This window comes from Diadema antillarum, unplaced genomic scaffold (genome assembly GCF_040938485.1).
Source record: "Diadema antillarum isolate AM-2024a unplaced genomic scaffold, OU_Dant_1.0 seq00000297_RagTag, whole genome shotgun sequence".
NCBI classification, from domain to species: domain Eukaryota; kingdom Metazoa; phylum Echinodermata; class Echinoidea; order Diadematoida; family Diadematidae; genus Diadema; species Diadema antillarum.
In genome coordinates this window covers 757,387-779,625 of record NW_027271320.1, presented here as the reverse complement: position 1 = coordinate 779,625, position 22,239 = coordinate 757,387, and the positions used below count along the sequence as shown (strand labels likewise).

Below are 22,239 nucleotides of genomic sequence, written 5' to 3'. Positions count from 1 at the left end.
GTCGGTTTACGTCCTTTAAATTGTTGTACTGATTTGAAGACAGGATTCAGTGTGCAATCTTGTAACTTGGTCACATTTTTTTTCCATAATATGTGTCATTTTTGTTTTCCCTGTAAAACTATTTTAGTGTTAAATGTAAATGGATCCTGATTTTGGAATAGATGACCAACAGCTCGTCAACCACACAATTTTTTTTTTTTTGTCAATAAGGCAAATCAGATTTGTGCTAATTTCAGTTTAATTCATCTCAATTCAAGAAGCTTATAATACAGTATACTTCAAATACGAATTAAGCACGAACAATTTTTATGACTCATGTTGGTCTCCCGATAGCAACATCGCATGTCGTTCCCTCTTTCAGCAAACAATTCTATTATTCTAAATTCAAGCCTATCTGCCCCTGTGCACTTTCAAGCACTTGCACGCACATTCACCACCATCACACATCAGAGTTTATTTTCACCTGCTATCTTCGCAGCGGAATTTGTATCGTTGCGAATCTAATACGTCCCTACCTTTTCCTCGGGCCGGCCATCTTTTCAAGCAATGCTTACAATGGCGGCCCTCTGCATTATCGCTTCTTGAATATGATATTGTTATTATTCAAATTCATGAGATTCTTCCGTCGAGATGTTTTCTTTGCAACTGATTGACAAATTGCCCTACATCGACGTAAATACATCGATGTAGGGCAATTTGTCAATCAGTTGCAAAGATATTGTTATTGTAATCCCAGCTGCATAGACATGCATACTGCAATATTATAACATTAATTTCCGTTTATATCGTTGTTTATGCAAGTCAAACGATTCTGTTTCAAATATACTTTGTATGTTTTCCATGTTCATGATTATGTAATTTATGTATATTGATTTGCAGAAAATAAAGTATCTATCAAACAAGTATTTATCAAACAAACAAGTGTTAGGGTCTTGAAGTCATCCAAACTATCTAGTTGCACAGATGATATGCCACTTACATTGTTAAAATACTCTTCATAGAGGAGAGAACACCCACTGGAACTCTGGTAAGCTGATTTTTACTGAGATATCTAAGCATGAAGAGAAAAAAAAACACGAATCAACAAGCATACACGAAAATACAGGTTAAAACAAAGCGCACAGTCAATCCGGTTGCAACAAAAATGTCTTGCAAACCTGCAAACATTACATGTTAATTTTCCATGTCTGTTCCCTTTTGTCAGGAAGGGACGTAATAAATCATTTGGAAAAGAGATGATAATCGATTATTCTACGATAAAAGACAGCAGGAAGTCTTCAAACTAATTTTACTGAAAGAAACAAAATCAAGTAGGGTTAGATTAATGTCATGTGTAAAATAAATGCATATATCTGTATCGAATGTGCCCGCGAACACAGGCAAGATCAATATATTGTTGTCATGATCTTTAAATTAGACGAAAACTTGCTGTGAAACACACACAAATTATGTTCGTAGGACTTCTGTCTATCAATACTTAGCACAAAGAAGGGCGCTGCTGCTGAAATTTGTATCATGGCATGCCTGTTGAACAATAATTGTTGTATTTCTCACAGTCAAAATAAGATCTGGTATGAGTCCAACATTCGAAAAAAAAAGATTGATAATCCTCTTACAAATGCTTTAGGGCGATGAGATGTTCAAATACGCTTTCATTGAATAAGCCCTTGATGGCATTTTCCGTCAAATCCAGAGATCGCAAGTCGACAGTGTGAAGTTTTGGCACATCTTCAAGTTGATTACGAGCAATTCTCCTGTAGTAGTGAAATAAGAATATCACAACACAATAAGAAACACTTTTTTAATATATGTGACCCTGCACCTCAAAACAAACAAAAAGTCGCCAGACATGAATTTTTAGTTAAGACCATATTCTGAAAGAGCAGACTTTAAGCTTTAAAATGATGTATAACTCAAATCAAATGGACTCTCCTAACCTATCTAAATATTGGAAAGAAAGCACAAACTCAGGAAAAGTGTGAACTGAGAAAAGAGGCTCTGAAGTACAGTGTCTATTCAAGCACTTAATCTTTACCAAACCGTGCTGGCTGTGCAATGAATGGGACAAAAAAACAGGAAGTAAACCACCAGAGTAACAACAATGAAGGGATTATCAAATTAAACTGAAATGAAGCATGCCTTATTAACACATTCTGTTTATAATTAATGCCAACTTTCAAAGCAGTAGCACTATCCTGTCAAAAGTTATTAGAGTTGAAAGTGAAGAGTGTGGACAAGGCTTTTCAGAAATGAAAAAGGGATACTGACACACCTAATCACATTATTCTACCAAAAATGTTTGAGATAAACTGCTAAAAAAACACACTTTCCTGCCCATTTTATGATACCAAATTTTAGCATAATGTAAAAGAAGACCCGCTCTTTCAGAAAATATGAAAAAGTCAGGTTCAGCTAGGTTGACCCATTTCACTTATTTTCAGTCCTTACGCAAAATCAGTGTGTGCGACTTTATGTTCGTTTTGAGGTGCACGGTCACATATTTTGGCCGGCGGGGCGCATAATTCGTAAGAATAGAATATGACAACCACCAGAACAGCAACAAAGCAATTGGGGATAGAAGGATGATTATGTTACAAATTAAGGCTTATCGTCATCGTTTGACTTTCTCTAATACTCCTTAGTTGTGATAACTTTTCACAACAACAATAGGAGGAGGAAGGGGACCTTTTCCGCCTCAACACTCCCTTTGTGCGATCTCCAAATCTTTCTTTTAAAATTCAATATCAAATAGGTTCAAGATATATCAGTTATTTCAAAACTTACTGCAGCAGCTCTGTGGTAAACTGCGTATAAGAATCTGAACTTTTAAAGGCAGCCGATCGCCATCCCTAATGGTACGTAAACTCAGAACGACCGAAGTTTGTGCATGCAATTGCGCAATGCCAGACTCTCGGTGCTACAACTGTATATCCATAAACGTGTGGGACAATGCTGCCACTGAGACACGTGTGTGTGTGTGTGCATGTGTGTGTACGCATCATACACAAACATTATCACCGCGAGCTGCGGTGATTGGAGGAGAGAGGCCAGAAAACGCGTGGCTCTTTTGGCCTCTCTTCATGCGCATGCGCATTGAGTGTGTGCGTCCATTCGGAAGCTCACGTGGCTCGCTCGGACAGCCATTTTGGGTTAGGAGATAAGCACAGAGAGCGCTGTCGTGACCTACGCGTTTTGTTCGCTGACCCATTGAGCCAGCGCTATTCTCATTCGGGGTCACTACATTTGATACATAATGGGGGAGGCAGCGTGTTGCGTTCGTCTCCGTGCCGCACAAACCACTCGCCACGACTGAGTGCCTTTAAAAATAGGCTAACGAGTTCGAATTTCACTTTCAGAATACTTTTCTTTCTTTTTGCCAGTTCTTTCTACAGAGTGAAATGTATACAGAAAATTAAAAGCGATTACGATAACTGTAGTTCGATTCACTGATTCCATGTCATCCAATTTATTTCGTTTAATTACTTATTATAATGTTATGTAATGTAATGTAATAATTTATAATGTAATTTAATGTGATATTATGTAACGTAATGTTATATCATTTATTATGTTTTCCATAATCCTTATACATATATTTATTTCAGATTTAAATGTTAAGCGCTTAGAAATTATTGTAATAAGCGCTATATAGATGCACATTATTGTTATTATTATTGTTATTATTATTATTATTATTATTATTATTATTATTATAACGCATTGGGTGTATGGAAGAGAACCACGAATAATACTTTATCAACATATTGGATGCATGCACTAGCATATAGGGAAATATATTTCGGGCGAAAAAAAAAGAAGATATCAACTATACAACAAAACAAGCCACCAGTGGAAAAAAAAAGAGTCGAGATGAGTAAAATAGCAATACTCACAGGGTCATCAGTGACTTGACGCCATACAAAGCTTCTTCGGTCAGAAATTTCAAGGCGTTGTCGCTAAGATTCCTGTTGAAGAGAGAGAGAGAGAGAGAGAGTATATCTGCAATCAATGCAGACGATTCAAGGGTCAAGCAGCGTGCATCAGCTGCACTCAGTAGTAATACATTATTATGTTATTACTTAATTTCACTTCTTAAGTTGTGTCTAACTCTGGAAGCAGTAAAATATAATAATAACGGGAAACGCGGAAAAATGACAGTTTGAAGGGGGAATTTTGATTGAAAGAAAGCATGAAAATATTCAGAAAAATGCTAATATTCCTTTTTTTTTGGGGGGGGGGGGAAATTATGCATTAATACGGATGCATTAATAGTATGAACTCAAGGCAGCATTAAAGTGACAAGAGCACAAAATGCATCTTATACTTCTAAATTTTGTATGTTAATGAGAAAATAACTCTTTTTTAGAAAAAATGATATTCCCAAATCCCCAATAACCTGCTCTACGAACAACCAGTATATACACCCATTTTATCATCCCTGCCAATCTCCTCTTAATTGCATTAACCCTATAAGGCCCAAGGGGGGGGGGGCACATTGTGCCCCCCTCCCCAGATTTTGATTTCCCACTCCTTCGCCCTTAATCAAATTTCAATCAAATTTGGTGCCTTTTCCTGAAATCTTATTGCGAACATTTTGATATTAATTCAGCTATATTTGATGTTGCTGGTTGCCATGGCAACCATAAACTGACAACCATGTCAGTCAGATTTTGCATCTTTTTTCTGTTCCCATTTTATATAACAGTATTACAGTGTATGAAATGGGTGTTTCTTGGCTGAAATTTGCTGAAGGAGCAAAATTTGAAGTAATTATGGTCCTGGAAAGTTTTTCTTATTGTTTCCTTTGTTTTCATGGGCCTCCGAAGGTTCAAAATAGGTTGGGCTTAATAGGGTTAATGACACAGTCCTCAATCTAAACACACTATGTTATCTGCGCCTTTATCATAAGTGGTCATGAGGCCCCAGACCAATGACAAGGCTTTGCAAAACATTTTCAAAAATTTGAAAAATAAAATCCCCTTTGGAACGAATTCCCTTAAGATAACTCATTTTCAGACATAAAATATTTCCCGTATGGACGCTTTTATACTTTTATACTTACAGTGAGGAAATATGACTGTCTCCACCAAACATGCGGCCGTGAATTGTTGAAATATTGCCACCGTCGAGTCGTCTGCCACATTCAAAAGCCACAATGAAAATAAAACAAAATTAAACTAAACTAAAGTGAGGGGGAGGCAAATATAGTGCAACCGAAAGAAACTATGATAGGAATATGTGAGTTCGAATATGTGTCAGTTCGATTTAATTTAGGGATAATAAAGTTTTGGTACCTCAAAAGTTTCCCTGGGTTTCCTTGTCTTAGTTTTTGTTTCAGGTTAAAGTACCTTTTATATAACTAACACTGTGAGACTTACTCGCCCCAAAGTGCTCTCATGTCTTAGTAATCATGCAATAAAGGTTTCGTACCAGAACAGAGCGGGCTCTGAAAAATTCGAACGAGCCGTTAGTTTGACTCGACGCAGTACCGCGACAATCAATATACACGTATTGTTCGAAATTATTGTATGAATTATTGCTTCTTTTCTCAGTTCACACTTTTCTGGAGAGTTTGCTTTCTTGCCAATATTTAGATAGGATAGGAGAGTCCATTTGATTTGAGTTATACATCATTTTAAAACTTAACAGTCTGGTCTTTCAGAATATGTTCTTAACTAAAAATCCATGTCTGGCGACTTTTTGTTTGTTTTGTAGGTTCAGGGTCACAATTGATACAACTGTCATTTTGGTCAGATGCACGTTAAAAGTGTACACGCTGGTCTTTGGTATCTAATTAATTTGATGAAAGCATGTTGAAGAGAGTTAGATTCATGAATGGAAGTCGGTCTTTTGTTTGTCTCTTTGTAATAAATCTTATCGTTCAGCTTAAAGCGCAAAAATTCTGGCTGTGAATAATAATTCAAAAGATTTCAATTTGTGGGTTCTCTTGGGAGATGTCGTACAGGTTAATTCTGCCAGAGTGGAGTGAAATTAGACCGGCTGGGAAGAAGACCATTCGCTGGTACAACGAGTAGAAATAAAGCCCAAGAGAACTGTGAGGAATGACGGAGCTATTATTATCTTAGTAAAAAAAAAAAGCAAACAAACAAACAAACAAAAACATAATTATTATTCCTTTGCCAAGTACAAGTAAAATTCATCATGAACACAAAACAATGTTCCCCTCAACTCGTGAATTCCGTGAAAAAATTACCAGGGTGTGAGTGATAGAGAATGAAATGAATGTCAAGTACTAGCTATCAAGTTCGGTGTACTCACAGAATACTTGCCGGAAAACTAGACACTCTGACGTTGTAAAACGCCTCTTCCTCAATATCTGTCAGATAGACACTGTTTTGAAGATGACTGTTTCGGAGAGGAAGTGAGGGTAATAATTAGCCTATATAGTAGATTACGAGACAATGTGCAACAGCAAACAACATTACATTTGTTATGCTACAAATCAGAACACTGTGACAGCTAGCGGGTAACCTTAAGGCATAACAGCTGAATGAAAATGAAAAAAAAAAGACATTCCTGAATTTTGTGGAGAGAATGTATGTTTCTTTTTTATCCAAATGTATTACAGCGTGTATTCAGAAATATATGCGTCAACTTTATATCGTTCCTTATTTTTCTAACCATTCAAAAGTCATTTCGTTTTATTCTAGTTGATGTTCATAGTAGCTCTAAAAGTTAAGGCGGATGGCTAGTGACTAAACAGTGGGAATCAGTAGGAATGCTGGGAGATGATTGTTCCAATTCTTGTGGGATTCATTTAAGAGTACATTATGTATCTATTGTTGCAATTGTGTGAAAATTACTTGCTTCAGAACGGTCTCATATTCAAATAATGTGCAGTTTAATGCCCCGTCACTGTACAGGCATGCTAACCTGAAAACATTAATCTGCATATTACTTTAATATAAGACCATTCTGACTCAAATAATTTCCACGCAACAATAGATATAAGATATACTCTTAAATGAATCCCACAAGGATTGGAACAATCAATCCCCAGCATTCCCATGATTCCCACTGTTCAGTTACTAGCCTAGCCTTAAAGATCGCTTACGATGGCCGTCTCCTGTATTCAATTATCTATGTTGTTTTCCGAAAAAAAAATACAGATTGTACTGGAATGCAATGTACTGCTTATGTGTATCTATTTATGTACTGTTATATTATCGTTTATTATCACTGCACTTGTTATTATCTGTCTTTTTGCTTTTGAAATTTGTATTCAATTTGTACTTGATTGAATGCGGAGACATATCAATTCAAATCAGATCCAAAAAAAAAATGTCGGTTGAATGCCCTTACCGTTCATTTCATTTCAAAAAAAATCGTCAACGTTGAAATATTTCAGAAATCGATGTTACATCGATGACGCATCGTTCACTGATTAATACAGTGTTTTTATTTGCAGCATTATGTACAACTTAAGTTCCGCAGGGAGCTGGGGGGGGGGGGGGGGGGGGGGCTCGTTCCCCCCCCCCCCATACACACACACACACACACACTTTTCTCGCTCCTTCACATATTAATACAAAGGATGTTACCACTTTGCCACCCCCTCCCTCATTTTTTAAAAGTAGCACTGGAGGAATTAGCACAGGAAAACAAACAAACAAACAAACCAAAAATGAAACCTTTCAGCACAGTAAGGCCTTGTGTTTGTCACCTGAAGAAACCCGCAAGCGTTAGCTCATGAAACGGGAGTCAACCCCCCCCCCCCCCCCCCCCTACACACACAAACACACTTTTGAAAACGTGGCTTCGGCCATTATCTGAATTTGACTACGTGGATACACCAATACGGCATGGTCAGTTGACTTGAACGAGACCCGCACTCGTCTTTTCTAAATGTCTCAACTATCGAACAGAATTATCCAACATTATCACCATTTACTTACAAGTGCTCTGTCACAGAAACATAGTTGAACACGCGCGACTTCAAACGCTTCAAACTCGTGGACATCATAACCCTAAAACGAAAAAAAAAAAAAACCAGAAATATAGCAATTGAAAAAGAAGTTACTGACAACACGCTTGCAAAGCATAATAATTATAACATGAACACACACACAGTATATAGATGAAGACAATATGAATTTGCATATCAAAGCGCATGCATTTACATGATATTCATACCATGCCGTTCAGAACAGCTGTTTTCTTATTGTATTGAGTTTTGACAGTGTCTCTGATACTTTTTTTATACAGCGGGAAAATGCGTCAATTCGTGTCAATTGCTCATACAACGTAACAAAAATTGCATCAAAGGCACAGGGATGTATAAGAAGACGCTCTGGTATAGCACAGTCACTGTCACTAACGCCTCTGTGAGCGAAACAAATTTGAGGAAATGTTGAATTTGTCATGTGCATGAATACACCTATAACTGAGTGTCTTTTTTATGTGATGACAAAACTAATATTTCAACTTTCATTGAAAACACGACACACAATATAGCTATTAATTTTTCTCGTGTGCCTGGTTATCTGCTGTCTTTATTTAGTTTTGTTTGTTTCTTTGTTTGTTTATGTTTTTAGCATACTTACAATTTAGTTGTTGAGACAGAGTTAAAGGCATTCTGCTCCACGACATCCAATGGATTTTCTTCTAAATTTATTTGTCTATTAGAGAAATGTAGGGGGGGGGAAAGAATCATGGTATAAGCCACGTATGGACAATATTATTATCATTATCATTATTATTATTATTATTATTATTATTATTATTATTATTATCATTATCATTAGTATTGTTAGTATTATTATTAATATTAGTATTATTATTATTACTATATTATTGTATATTTTGTATGATTTAGCATTTGTTACTATTACGTGGCATTCACAGCAAAGAATGAACTTTAACCAAAGTGTTAAATCTATACATTATATTCCCTTGATACTTTCCACATCCCCCTCCTAACACACACACACACACACACATACAATACACCCCCATCTCAATCCTGCAAGTGGTCAAATGACAAAAAGCAAGCAGAATGATCCCTCACCCCCCCCCCCCCCCCCCCCACACCCTCACTGAGCGAGATTTACGGGGGCTGGCTGGCGAACGGTAATAATGGCCCCATGCAAAATATAATCCCCCCCACACCCCCGCCCCCAACTCGGATCATCGTGTAACCCTCTGTTGGTTTGAACAGTTTCTTTTTGAATAGAGCAAATGTGAGGATGCTTGTGGTGGTGTTTTCTTTATCTATTTTGTGCTTTAATTGTTGGAAGGATACCTGCATTCTTCCTTTGTAGATAAAAAAAGGCCAATATCATATGGGGGAGCGGGCAATCAAAGGACACGTACACTACTCAAATCCTACTCGTGCACACAGCAAAAACACACATATACATACACACACCGTTCTCTCTTTTACACACGCATAATGCTATAACATGCAGTGTGCATAGTCTTTAATACACAACGACACCCTTCGTATGAAGACATACTTTTTTTTTCAAATTATACATAGACCTACATACATACAAACAAACTTACAAGTGGTATATAGAGAAATAAGGTATTAAAAATATGTTGTCACAAACGCAAATAAAAAAAAACAGTGCAGAGGGTGTATGGGTGGCCAAGTTATAATGTTCTTTGTTCATTTCCCTATGATGGTTACATAACATGGTAAGTATTACTTTATTGGAACTGAACTATTAAACGGATGTAGTAATAATTCATATTATTAGCATTCCACTTTTAAAGTTTAAAGTTTTAAAGGTCCCAAAATTTAGTTTATAATTGAAATTAAAAACAAACAAACAAACAAATTATGCTAAGTACCTTTGTGAAACGAGTTCATAATTTAATATACTCATAATGATCTTACCCACTAAAACGCACTGAGTTGAACGCATACGCTTCAATTCGGTGAATGAGATTCTGTCCTATTAATCTAGAGCACAATGAAAATATATAATTGTCACTTGGGGGGAATGGAGATCTACAAAATTTAGAATGTTCAGGAGATCAGAAAACATGGCAGCTAAAGCATTATATCAAATGGGGCAGTTTTTTCTTTCACATGCCTTCACATGGCTTTTCTTTGGGTAAGACAGCTACTAACGATTTTGACAGGACATCACCTAACTGATCACTTGACCATTAAAGCAAAAACAAGTCCTTTTTACCAAAGTGTGAGATACAAGCTTTTTCACCCCAGTCGCTGGGGCGATGAGACCTCGTATCTACAAATTGGCCAATGTTCAGGAGAGCCAAAAAAACATGGCGGCCAAAGCACTGTGGCAAATGGGATGGCCTATCCTTTGGCATGCCGTGGTGGCTTCATTTTTGGAGTAAGACAGTTGGAATTTGGACAGGACATCACTTAACCCATTATTTGACCAATAATCCAAAAAAGTCATTTTCACCAAAATTGCAGATACAAGGTCTTATCACCCCATATGCATGTACACATATGGAGCACTTATATTCAGAAACATTTTCATTTCTTTCAGTTGCAATAATGCAACATATAATCATACTGGATAGAATACTCAAAATGAAAGCGAATATACTTTCGTTTTTTTTTCTTTTATCATTTGATATGTGTAAAGTCATTACTTTTTTTTTGTTCTGTATTAGATTACAAGCCCGAACACCGACGTTCGTTTTTGGGGTATATGTTTATTTGGAATGCGGCCAAGAGACGAAATAATCGGACAAACTTTAACAACAGCGTAGGTTCTACTTTCTTTTCGCAGTTGAATGACGATTTTCATTCGTTTCATTTCATTTCATTTCATTTCATTTCATTTCATTCCATTTCATTTCATTTCATTTCATTTAACTGTTTCTGTGTGGTACAATATAATCACCTCTGATCACTTTCATGAAATAAACACATGGTTCATACTTACCAATCCATGGCTGATTTTGCACATGACAGGTAAGCAAATCATTGTGACAAAGAACGGAGACATAATGATAATAAAAGAAAAAAAAATATTGTAGCATGCATGCAGCTCTGACAAGCCGATTTATAGGTAGCCTTTTGTCAAGGCCCTCTTGCTGTAATGGGCGAGCGAAGCGAGCCCAGCCTAGCGCGAGAGCGCGAAGGCCTTTTTAGATCTGCTTCATTATTCATGACACGTGAATCCTACTGAATATTCATATTAACGAGTTCCGGTCGCCCAATGGAATGGCGCTCTCCCTAAATCCTCAGCCTTGGTGTTGTCATGACCGTTTGCATGCATCACTGACCACCCGGGGAGGTCTGTGGCATGCATTCGCTGCATTCAAATCGAGTTGGAGCAGACAGACACGCTGATTGGTCGACTTCTGCTCAGCGGGGAGCAAAAGTCGGTAATTCAAAGGGCTAACAAAACGATGCGAAGCACATCTCAAAAGGCCCTCGCGCAACCCCACTCAGCTGGGCTCTCTTCACCATAGAGCGAGAGGGCCTTGACAAAAGGCTAAATTTTAGGCTGAATAATGTTATGCAAATAACTCGTTCAGCTCTTGCAAAAATATTGAAGTCTGAATTGCAAGAAATAATGTATATTGTCCCTAACTACATTCTGTATTATAGACTTGAAATTGGGTTGGCTCTTACAGATTATCACCGTTCAGTCTGACAAACGTGTTTGGTCGTATTATCGCTAACACACTCGAAGTCATGTCCCTGTAAAGATGAAAATGAACAAAGAAGAGAACACTTCAAATTTGTTAAAATGGAACCTATCATACTGATGATAATGTCAATTGTGAATTTATATATACTGATTAGGAAAGGGACAAAGACAAATGAAAAAAAAATATGAAAAACGAAAACTGGGGGAAAAATCAACTAAACAAGAGTTTTGAATTACTTTTTTCTGTCATATTCAACCCTCCTTCTTTATCTATAATGTTCGCTGTTAAATTCGTTTTCCATTTCCTTCAACAAATGCAAAACTTCCTGAACTTGACAAATATCGTCATTTATACGTGGTGCCAAGGACAAACAAGTAAGTTAAATAAAAACCTATTAAGGTTGTTCCCACGCTCATAGGAGAAAAAAATGCCGAACTTTACCACAGCCATAAAATGTCGCTGAAGTTTGTGTTATTATTTGTATTATTAGTAGATTTATTGTTATTGGTATAATCATCATTATCAATATTATTGTTATTATTGTTATCATTACCATCATTGTTATTATTACTTTTTTATTGTTATTATTATTTCTATTTTCATGATCATCATTATTACCATTACGTTTTACTTAGTTGTTCATTTATTCACTTATTTAATCAATTTTGATATTTAATCACACATAACAATATCACATAATACAATGGACAATGAATAGTTCAGGGTGCACCTGATTCGGCAGTCCAGGTTCGGAAAGCGCCAAGAAATCGACTGTTTTGTTTATATGTTAGTCTTCCTCCCCTCTCTTTGCTTTTCCTTGGCGTTGCCTGACGCAAAGACATGCCAATTGCGTTGATTTTGATTTTAACAGAAACCACAAAGAGCACTGAAGCATTTAGGGCCTCAGATGAAGTCATCACTTGTCATCAGCCAAACTTAAGTAAGATCTGACTTTCTCCCCCCCCCCCCCCCACCCCCCGGCCTGGTGGCAACAAATGTGACCCTGCACCTCAAAACAAACAAAAAGTCGCCAGACATTAATTTTTAGTTAAGACCATATTCTGAAACAGCAGACTTTAAGCTTTACAATGATGTATAACTCAAATCAAATGGACTCTCCTAACCTATCTAAATATTGGAAAGAAAGCACAAACTCAGGAAAAGTGTGAATTGAGAAAAGAGGCTCTAAAGTACAGTGTCTATTCAAGCGCTTAATCTTTACCAAACCGTGCTGGCTGTGCGATGAATGGGACAAAAAACAGGAAGTAAACCACCAGAGTAACAACAATGAAGAGATTATCAGATTAAAGTAAAATTGATCATGCCTCATTAACACATTCTGTCCATAATCAACGCTAACTTTCAAAGCAGTAGCGCTATTCTTTCAAAATTTATCAGAGTTGAAAGTGAAGAGTGTGACAAGGTTTTTTCAGAAATGAAAAAAGGATTCTAAAGACACACCTAATCACACTATTCTACCAAAAATGTTCGAGATAAACTGCTAAAAAAACACACTTTCCTGCCCTCTTTATGATACAAAATTTTAGCATACTGTAGAAGAAGACCCGCTCTTTCAGAAAAAATGAAAAAGTCAAATTCGGCTAGGTTGACCCATTTCACTTATTTTTAGTCCTCACGCAAAATCAGTGTGTGCGACGTTATGTTCGTTTTGAGGTGCACATCACAAATGCAAATGACTGTTTCCAATTCATTAAAGGACAAGTTCACCTTCATAAACATAAGGATTAAGAGAATGTAGCAATATTAGTAGAACACATCATTGAAAGTTTGAGGAAAATCAGACAATCCGTTCAAAAGTTGTGAATTTTTGAAGTTTTTGTGCAGTACCCGCTGGATGAGAAGACTACTGCAGTGTATGAATAACTTAGATGTCACATGCGTACAACAATAAAAGGAAAATATAAAGAGAATTTCACAAAATTCCATCTGTTGAAAAAAAGTATACATTCCCCTGACTCGTTACCGACAAATGTTATGGGTAATATTATTCCCCCTGCCTTTAGAAAGAGGCAAGTCAAGTGCTCTTTTATTATGCGAAAAAAGTGAAAATATGTTGAATTTTCTTTTACATTTTCTTTATACTGTTGTACGCATATGACTCACAAGCTGTAGTAGTCTCCTCATCCAGCGGTTCCAAGACAAAAATTTAAAAAATTCATAACTTTTGCATCGATTGTCCAATTTTCCTCAAACTTTCACTGATGTGTTCTACTAACATTGTTGCATTTTCTCAATCCTTATGTTTATGAAGGTGAACTTGTCCTTTAACTCTTCGTATGCCATGGTTAACGGTTTGCCATGTTTGCACATTGTGTTTAAGGGACCGAAGAACTATGCTTGATCTTTTCCCCTCAGTACTGTTTTTGAATTTAATGTTAATCAGTAACTTGTATAAATAAACTACACGAACCATAATTGCAATCAAGTTCAATACCTATATCTCCTTTTGGTTTCTTTTTTTTTCCTGATCTATCCGTCACAGATCATCCACGATGGTACTTTTGTGTCAGGACAATGCGTCTAATTCAAACTTAAAAGCATGGTATAAAACAATGTAACAATGCGAAATAAATGAAAGTGTATAAAACAATAAGGAGGGACTAACATCAGCGAACCACGCCATTCATCTGTAAAGCTGAAGCATGAAGGAATTTCATGGAGACTGTTGCCTCGTATGCTTAACACTCCCGGCATGGCGAGGCGAGAGAGGGAACCGTTCTGCACTTGTGTGAGTCCCATAAACGACGCCCATAGCGCCTGGAGATCGATACTTTCAGAGAGGGAATGGACGCTAAGAATTCTGGTGACGCGATTCCCTGTTAGACGCCTTGGGGAAATTACGTAACAATAAAACATGTATTATGCATCACAACACCCACAAAAAAACAAAACAAAACAAAATCACCAGATGTGGATTTTAAGTTAAAAGCAGATTAAGAGTGAGCAGACTCCTACCTTAACGGGATTTATAACTCAATTCATATGGACTCTCCCAACCTACATAATATTGGAAAGAAAGCACACACTCTGGAAAGTATGAACAAAGAAAGGAGGCTCACAGGGTCTATCCAAGTCACAATCCTTACCAAGCCACACTATCTGTGCAAAGAATGGGACCCGAAAGAAATTTGTGGAATTTGTGGTAAATACCATCGGGAATGTATTTATTCATAAAGAAAAACAATACAAAACAAAACGAAACAGAAAACAAAATTAAAAAAATAATAGCTATTTTTTCAATACAATTAAAAATAATTCGCAAATTATTACACTGACAACTTTACAGTGCTACACTGTGACACTATACAGACACTTGGATTGAGCCCCGTACCCGGAAAAACACAACACTATGCAACACACATTTCATTCACATACACATACACACACACACACACACACACACACACACACACACACACACACACACACACATAATGAGCACATCCATTCATATTACACAAAGAACCATACAACATGAGGGAGAAAGAAAGAAAGAAAATGAGAGTAGAATTACTTTATAAAACAACGACGAACGACAAAAGAGAGGACAGAAAAGAAAAGGCAGTCAAGGAGGAGGAAGAAGGTCTATTTAGTATGCCTCTTATCGAGACAAGTGAAAACAAAATCATCACCAAATTTATCATAATTATTATTTTCGTCGTTATTATCATTACTATTATTACTATTACATCTGTCTCACCAAAATGTCAGCAAATTTGAATTCGAAAGGGCGATCAAGTTTCATTTTCGTCTGTCGATACCCTGCTTTTGTTATCGATTTCATTTCTGTTAGGATTGGGATTCGTTTATATCTCACTCTTGCATGTTTTTGAATATCATATCATTGGATGAAATGGAGAGAAAATCATTCTTTTTAAGAAGGGCTCGAAGTTGTTTGTCATTATCGTGTCAGTTGGACATACATTAAATTTAAAAGTAAAATACGTTATTCAAACGTGATTATTCACATTTCCACTGATTTTAATGTAATCGTTTCTTAATCATTTGAAAGATTTCATTGTCGAAGAAGATGTATAAAAGGTTTGTGACCCGCAACGACAAAAATATCCGAAAGGCCGAAATTTTGTCCGGAATATCAATGTCGATTTCCATCACAGCGTTTAAGTAACATTTGTTGTTCAACTGTTATTATTCACATTTTCCACTGCTTTTAATGCAATCGTTTCTTAATCATTTGGAAGATTTCATTGTCAAGTTTATTTTTTGTGTGAATATCCTCCTATTGTGACTAACAAACTGACCCCACCTCCACTAAAATGAAAAAAAAAATGGTAGGGATAATAAAGAACATGACATATTTTGAGCGAATGGCTGGCTGCAGAGATTAGAAAACGAGTATATGAATATAAGAACGACCCAAGTCCATGGAAGACCATTTCGAGTAAACTAAAAAAAAAACTTCATATCTTTTTTGTTTGTCCAATAATATTCTATTTAACTGTGATGGGAAGGCAACATTGTATATACAAATTAGAACATATATTATTATGACAATTAACATTAACATTAATTGTGGAGACGCCATTTTGTGTGATGGACTTGGGTCGTTCTTTGATTCATATGGACTTGGGTCGTTCTTTGATTCATATACATAATATACTGCTATAGAGATGAGAGAAGGACGAGAGAGGGCGCTATAATATGAATGTAAGAATGACCCAAGTCCTTCATTCTTACATTTATATAAGATTTAACTCATTTATTTCAGGCACTTCCGGGGGTAATTAGGACTTATCATTTACACACATGATGAGTCCATGCATATTCGAAAAGCTACAATTTCCCATGTCAAACTGAATTTGGCCAAAAATTGGACTTGGGTCGTTCTTATATTCATATACTCAAACAATACTACATGGCTTCGTATTTAAAGCTTGAAAAAAAAAATACTTACAATGTCCGGAGTTTAGAAAGCCCCTTAAAAGCACCTTCAGGCAACACAGCAATGTCATTGTTCATCAGATCCAGATGTTGCAGATTAGGGAGACTGGCAAACGGTTCCGAATGCGTAAACTTGAAGCGATTTCCTGGCATGTGTCTGTTATCGAAATACGCACAAATCCGTAATATATATATATATATATATATATATATATATATATATATATATCATTTTTATTAGCGTACGATACGCATATTTGTATGGAATGTCAAACCAACAAAAAATAGCCAGACATGAATGTGTATTTCAAGGACAGATTCTGAGAGACTAGAGTCTAATATGTGACGTAGGTGATGCGGAACTCCCTGGTTGAATGTTGCGCCGAAGAAAAGCAACTGAAGTGTTTCAAAATCGCCATAATCATAAAAAAACATGACAATGTGTGGTTTTGAATACTCTTAGATAAATTATTTTAACTTAACTTGAAAACAATTAATTGAAAAAAAATAAATGCAATTTTCAAATAGCTTGCATATGAAATTGAATCAGCAGGGTGCTTTTTGTTTTTCGAGCTAACGTCCGTGTTGCGTACCACTCTGCCTATAAACCACTTAAAGGTCCTGGTACCCTTGATAGCAGTGATTTTGAAAATGTTCAAGATATCACATTTGATGCATAATTATGTGTAGGTCAGTTTTATCACAAAACATCCTACAATATAACATTTTCACCAAAAAAAAAATACGGAGATAACGCCTTTTTTTTCTCTCTCTCAATAACCATAACTTTTAACAGTTTAATCTGGAAACATTGTTTATCATATTTGTTCACACTTTTTACATTTAACAATACATAATATATATCATACTGATTCATATTTTTACATTGGCTGTGGCTATTTCTATATCATATTTTAGAACGATTTTGAAGGACAAAAACTGGGTTTTCGTTTCATCTGCAAATGTCTGTTTGTTTGTTTGTTTGTTTGTTTGTTTGTTTGTTCATTTCCATCTGAGAGATGGCTGGATAGCCCATATTCAGCTACGTTAAGGTGGTCTTCCATGGGGTCCAGTTGGATGTGAGGTGGGACCATTCACTGGGTGAAACACCCTTAAATTATGCCTTTAACCGCGCATGTTATTACTACCAGGGACGAGAAAAGAACGCCTCACTGCTATTACCAATGTTGTCAACTGTGCAGTTTTTTCTGTGAAGACTCGAAGTTATCAAGGACAATCGTGGTATTTCGTATAATTACTCCTTCTTCTATCTCAAAGTTTACTGTAATTTAGTACTTTTCCATCAAACGAATGTGACTTCTGCGGTGCAGGGTAGATGTGGGGACAGCAAAAATAATATGATATCGCTACACTTCGCTGTGCAATTCCAGTCGGCAGGGACAGTGGCACAGTGCCAGTCCAAACCTCGCCTTTTGACAAGGCCTCGTGGCTGAAGATTGAGACTGACTCGCCACACGCTGCACCGCTCGCTCTCGCGTTCACGTCCATTCTCTCGCAGTTAGTCTCTTTTTCAGCCACGAGGACTTGCAAAAAAGCTGGTCCAAATCCAACTCCATCCACAGAGCCGAAAAAAGTCCGACTATTAAACTCGGTCGAAACGACGGTAGTGTAGCTGTTCATGATGTGTCGATAAAACGCAAATGCTTCTATGATTGTCACTCAGCCACAACAGAGAATTTTTGTGTGTGTGGGGGGGGGGGTATTTTTGTCATGGAAAATATGTGCAAATAGGGCCTACGGTCGGCATGGCATCTGACTTCAGCAGTCCTCTCGGTTTGTAACCGAGGGCCTCAGCCAGCCCATTATGTACACATCAAAACATTAAGTCTTAAAAAGGTCATCGCATTTACAACACCATATCGTCAATGTAAGGTAAGTTTTGTTTTTAAGTTTTGTAAGTGCACCTTCCACTGTCCTTTCTTTTGTGTTTGTTTGTTTGTTTTTAGGTGTGAAAAAAAAAGGAATGAACTTATTATAATCGTATTTAACTCGCCGTAGGGACCCTACACGCGTACCGGCGTGCTAAGACGCAGTACATAATTTGAGCGCACACACCCAGTACGAAAACTTGTTAATGTCAAGTTTCTATCCCTTTTTCACGCAGGTCATTTGTGAGATTATGCAAACCAATCAGGATACCGTCTTGCATCTGTGACGTCGGATCTTTCTCTTTATTTTATACGATATTTAAAATGCATTGTTGTTGTTGCTTTCATTACGTGATTACATGAGAAAAATTAAGACATAGAAGAAAAACAAAGAAAAACAAATCATAACAGCAATGAAACTTACATTTCGACGATGCTCTGCGGAAAGGCGTTTCTCTCCACTGTAATTATCACGTTATTGCTTAAGTCGAGGTGTTCAAGCTTGTCGCAATGCCCGAAGTCTCCCGTCTCAATCACACCTAAAATGTTTCTGTGAAGATTTCTGTAACAAGTAGAGGCGCGTATCCATTATATCTTATGTTCTCAATGAGCAACGGAAAAGCATGTTATTTAAACGGTGCAATGCAGCACTTGGACAGGGCGAGTTTCAAAAGTAACGACATCTTAAGACGTGAGAATTCTGACAAAAATGACTAAAAATATTTGGCAAATAAGAGTTTGAAACTCAACATTTCTAATGTTAAAAGTGCTATTGTTAACTATGTTAATTAGGAATTTCAGATGATAATTTATGATCTTTATTCTTGTCAACGCAGAAGATGTTTCCAAATACTGTCAATGTTTAAGGGGATGGCTAGTAACTGATCACTGGAAATCAGTGGGAATGCTGAGGGATAATTGTTCCAATCCTTGTGGGATTCATTTAAGAGTACATTATATATCGACTATTGTGTGAAAATCATTTGCTTTAGAACGGTCTCATATTCAAGTAATGTGCAGATTAATGCCTCGTCACTGACCAAGCACGCTAACCTGGAAGCATTAAACTGTACATTACTTGAATATGCGACCATTCTGAAGCAAATAATTTTCACACAACAATAGATAAATAATGTACTCTTAAATGCATCCCCCAAGGATTGGAACAATCATCCTCCAGCATCCCCACTGATTCCCATTGATCAGTTACTAGCCATCCCCTTATGCTCCAGGATGAAATTATCGCACAGGTCTACGAGATAAAATGTGACTGTATAACAATTTATGTTGTGTTATCTCTGCTACAATCATTTGGATTGATCAGCTTGAAAATGTTTACATTTGACATTTATGCTATCAAATTAATATACCGGGTGTCCCCAAAAAAGCGGAACGGTGGATTTTCAGTACCTTGCGGTCTAAAAGTTATATATCTTTTGACATCAGTAGAAAGAGCATTTCCGCAGAAGACTATGATACCAAAATCATTAGATTTAGTTCAGTAGTTTTTATTCTACGCCAATTTCTGAAAATGCAGTCATTGTCAAAGTTCGCCGGATTTTTGCGACTTATGAGATAATAATTTGAGTGCGACACGCAATCCATACGGTGAATATAATTGTGTAAGCTCGGTGATTATTCATGTCAACAAAAGATACAACTTTCACATTGGGCACGGGCCAGGAAAAAACAGTGTGTGTGTGTGTGTGCGCTCCCAATATGAAAGCGTTATCTTTTGTTGACATGGATCAACGAGCTTACACAGTTCACAGTATGGAACGCGTGTCGCACCCAAAGTATTATCTCATAAGTCGCAAAAAATTGAAAATGACTGCATTTACAGAAATTGGCGTAGAATAAAAAGTACTGAACCAAATTTAATGATTTTGGTATCATGGTCTTCTGCGGAAGATGCTCTTTCTAATGATGTCAAAAGATATATCACTTTTAGAAGGCAAGGTACTGAAAATCCACCGTTCCGCTTTTTTTGGGACACCCGGTATAAAGCTACCTTATTTTAATTTTTATAGATATTCAAAAAAAAATATTCATTTAGTGCAAATTGACAGGGGTAAACTTTACCTTGTATACCTAAATGCATTGTTTACCATTGGGAACAGTGATTAAAGCAAATGTTTGAGTCATCACATTGGATAACATATGTGGAGGTCATACAGTATAAAACTTGGCAATAAAGTCCACAGTATAATGAGATATTACTGTTTCTCTTACCAAACCACAACTGTAGACGTTGTTTTTTGACCATAAAATGCTAAAGATAAAATATTTGTATGTGTTTCAACTTGGCCAGTTCATGTTTAATTATAACAGCAATTTCTTACCCAAAATATTTCACGACTCAAATAAATTTAATCGTTTTAATCAAAACAGTCATGTACGTAACTACCCCACGCGACGATCCGATGAATTCCATCTTCCATTAATGAGAACCGCACATGCTCAAGATACATTTCTTTATACCGGACCCAGACTTTGGAATTATAGATAATAGTTTAAAAGATTACCCCAAATTCGTCACATTTTAATACAAATTCAGAAAATACCTATTCTCTAATAATAATTCTAGATAATTCAAATTGTTTGAATTCATGCTTGAGCTTTCACCTGTCCTGATGTCGCAGCACTTTGCGTGTTCTGTATGCAGATCTCTCTTCTTTCTTCTCTCCTCTTCCTTTCCTGTCTTTTGTTCTTCGTAGACTTGTGTTGTTATCGTCTTCTCTCTTCTCGGTATTATCTCGCGTCTTATATGTGTTTTGGTAATGGAATGTGTGTACGCGCGGTTCATTTAACAGTGTCTAGGCATTAGCATTGATACTTTATTTTTATTTTTTACTTTTCGCGACCTGCGTATGTTAAAATAAATATATGTAGATTTCTACAGATGACTTAAATAATCTAAATTACATACAATAGTTATAAAGAATCTTGAATAATTGTGTACTCATTAATTATCTAGCGATCCACGTCCCACAAGTGGATCACTATTTTCCATAATCGAATTTATTTTCCGCATGCCCACGAAGTTTATATGCATTGTTCCTCCTAATTATTGTTTTTGTTATATATACTACATGAATCTTCTGCAAATTTTTGAGCAATATCATTTCATGGCATGTATACTTTGTACTATGTTTAGATTTTCGTTGATTGGAAATAAACTATGACTGAATTGAATTGAACTAAATTGACGGTTTAGTCCAGAAAGAGTGTTATTTTATGATAAAATCATAATTATTGTTCACATTTTGTACATCTAGCTATACTGAGCATCAATTACACTTATTCATTTTTTTCACATTGATTGTTTCTATCCCCATCTCTTCTTAGATGGAAATGAACAAACAATCTCGCATTTTAGAGCTATTTAAAGCAATTAAAACCCGTTGAGAACGAGTCCCGAGTATACTCGCGCAGGTGTCTATGGGAAATGCGTGTTGTAGCAAAATCAGTCCGTCCTCAACGGGTTAAGCTGTATTCTTGTTTCATCTGCATTTGGTAAAGTATGCCTTTAGATGTTGTTTCTTCTTCATAGAGTATTTTTAGGATTGCTCATGACATTTTAGAAATACTTACATGGAAACTAAGAATGACTTTTCATTCTCGCTTTTCAGGACAGCAGGAACAGCAGAAATTTTATTATTGTCCCATCTCCTATTCAAGAAAAAAGATGGCGAATAATAAAATAATGACATGATTTTAATACAATCAATAACATTGATTTCTATTAGTCGAGTTTCCTATTGCCACGTGGAAGAAATTGATTTCATTTGCAGTGTTCCCTCAATAGCATAAGTCATTA

At 36.4% G+C, this 22,239-nt stretch overlaps 1 protein-coding gene across 1 annotated transcript in view; it reads right to left on the bottom strand.

Annotated features, from left to right (window-relative positions):
* LOC139730170 (uncharacterized) overlaps positions 1-22,239 on the bottom strand; it is an 84,789-nt gene that overhangs the window by 48,045 nt on the left and 14,505 nt on the right. The window contains exons 6-10 of the mRNA XM_071641065.1: positions 14,234-14,455; positions 11,588-11,656; positions 5,063-5,134; positions 3,894-3,965; positions 1,617-1,754 (exon numbers count right to left, since the gene is read on the bottom strand). Coding sequence (XP_071497166.1) covers positions 1,617-1,754; positions 3,894-3,965; positions 5,063-5,134; positions 11,588-11,656; positions 14,234-14,455 — 573 coding nt within the window. The remainder of the gene's footprint in view (positions 1-1,616; positions 1,755-3,893; positions 3,966-5,062; positions 5,135-11,587; positions 11,657-14,233; positions 14,456-22,239) is intronic.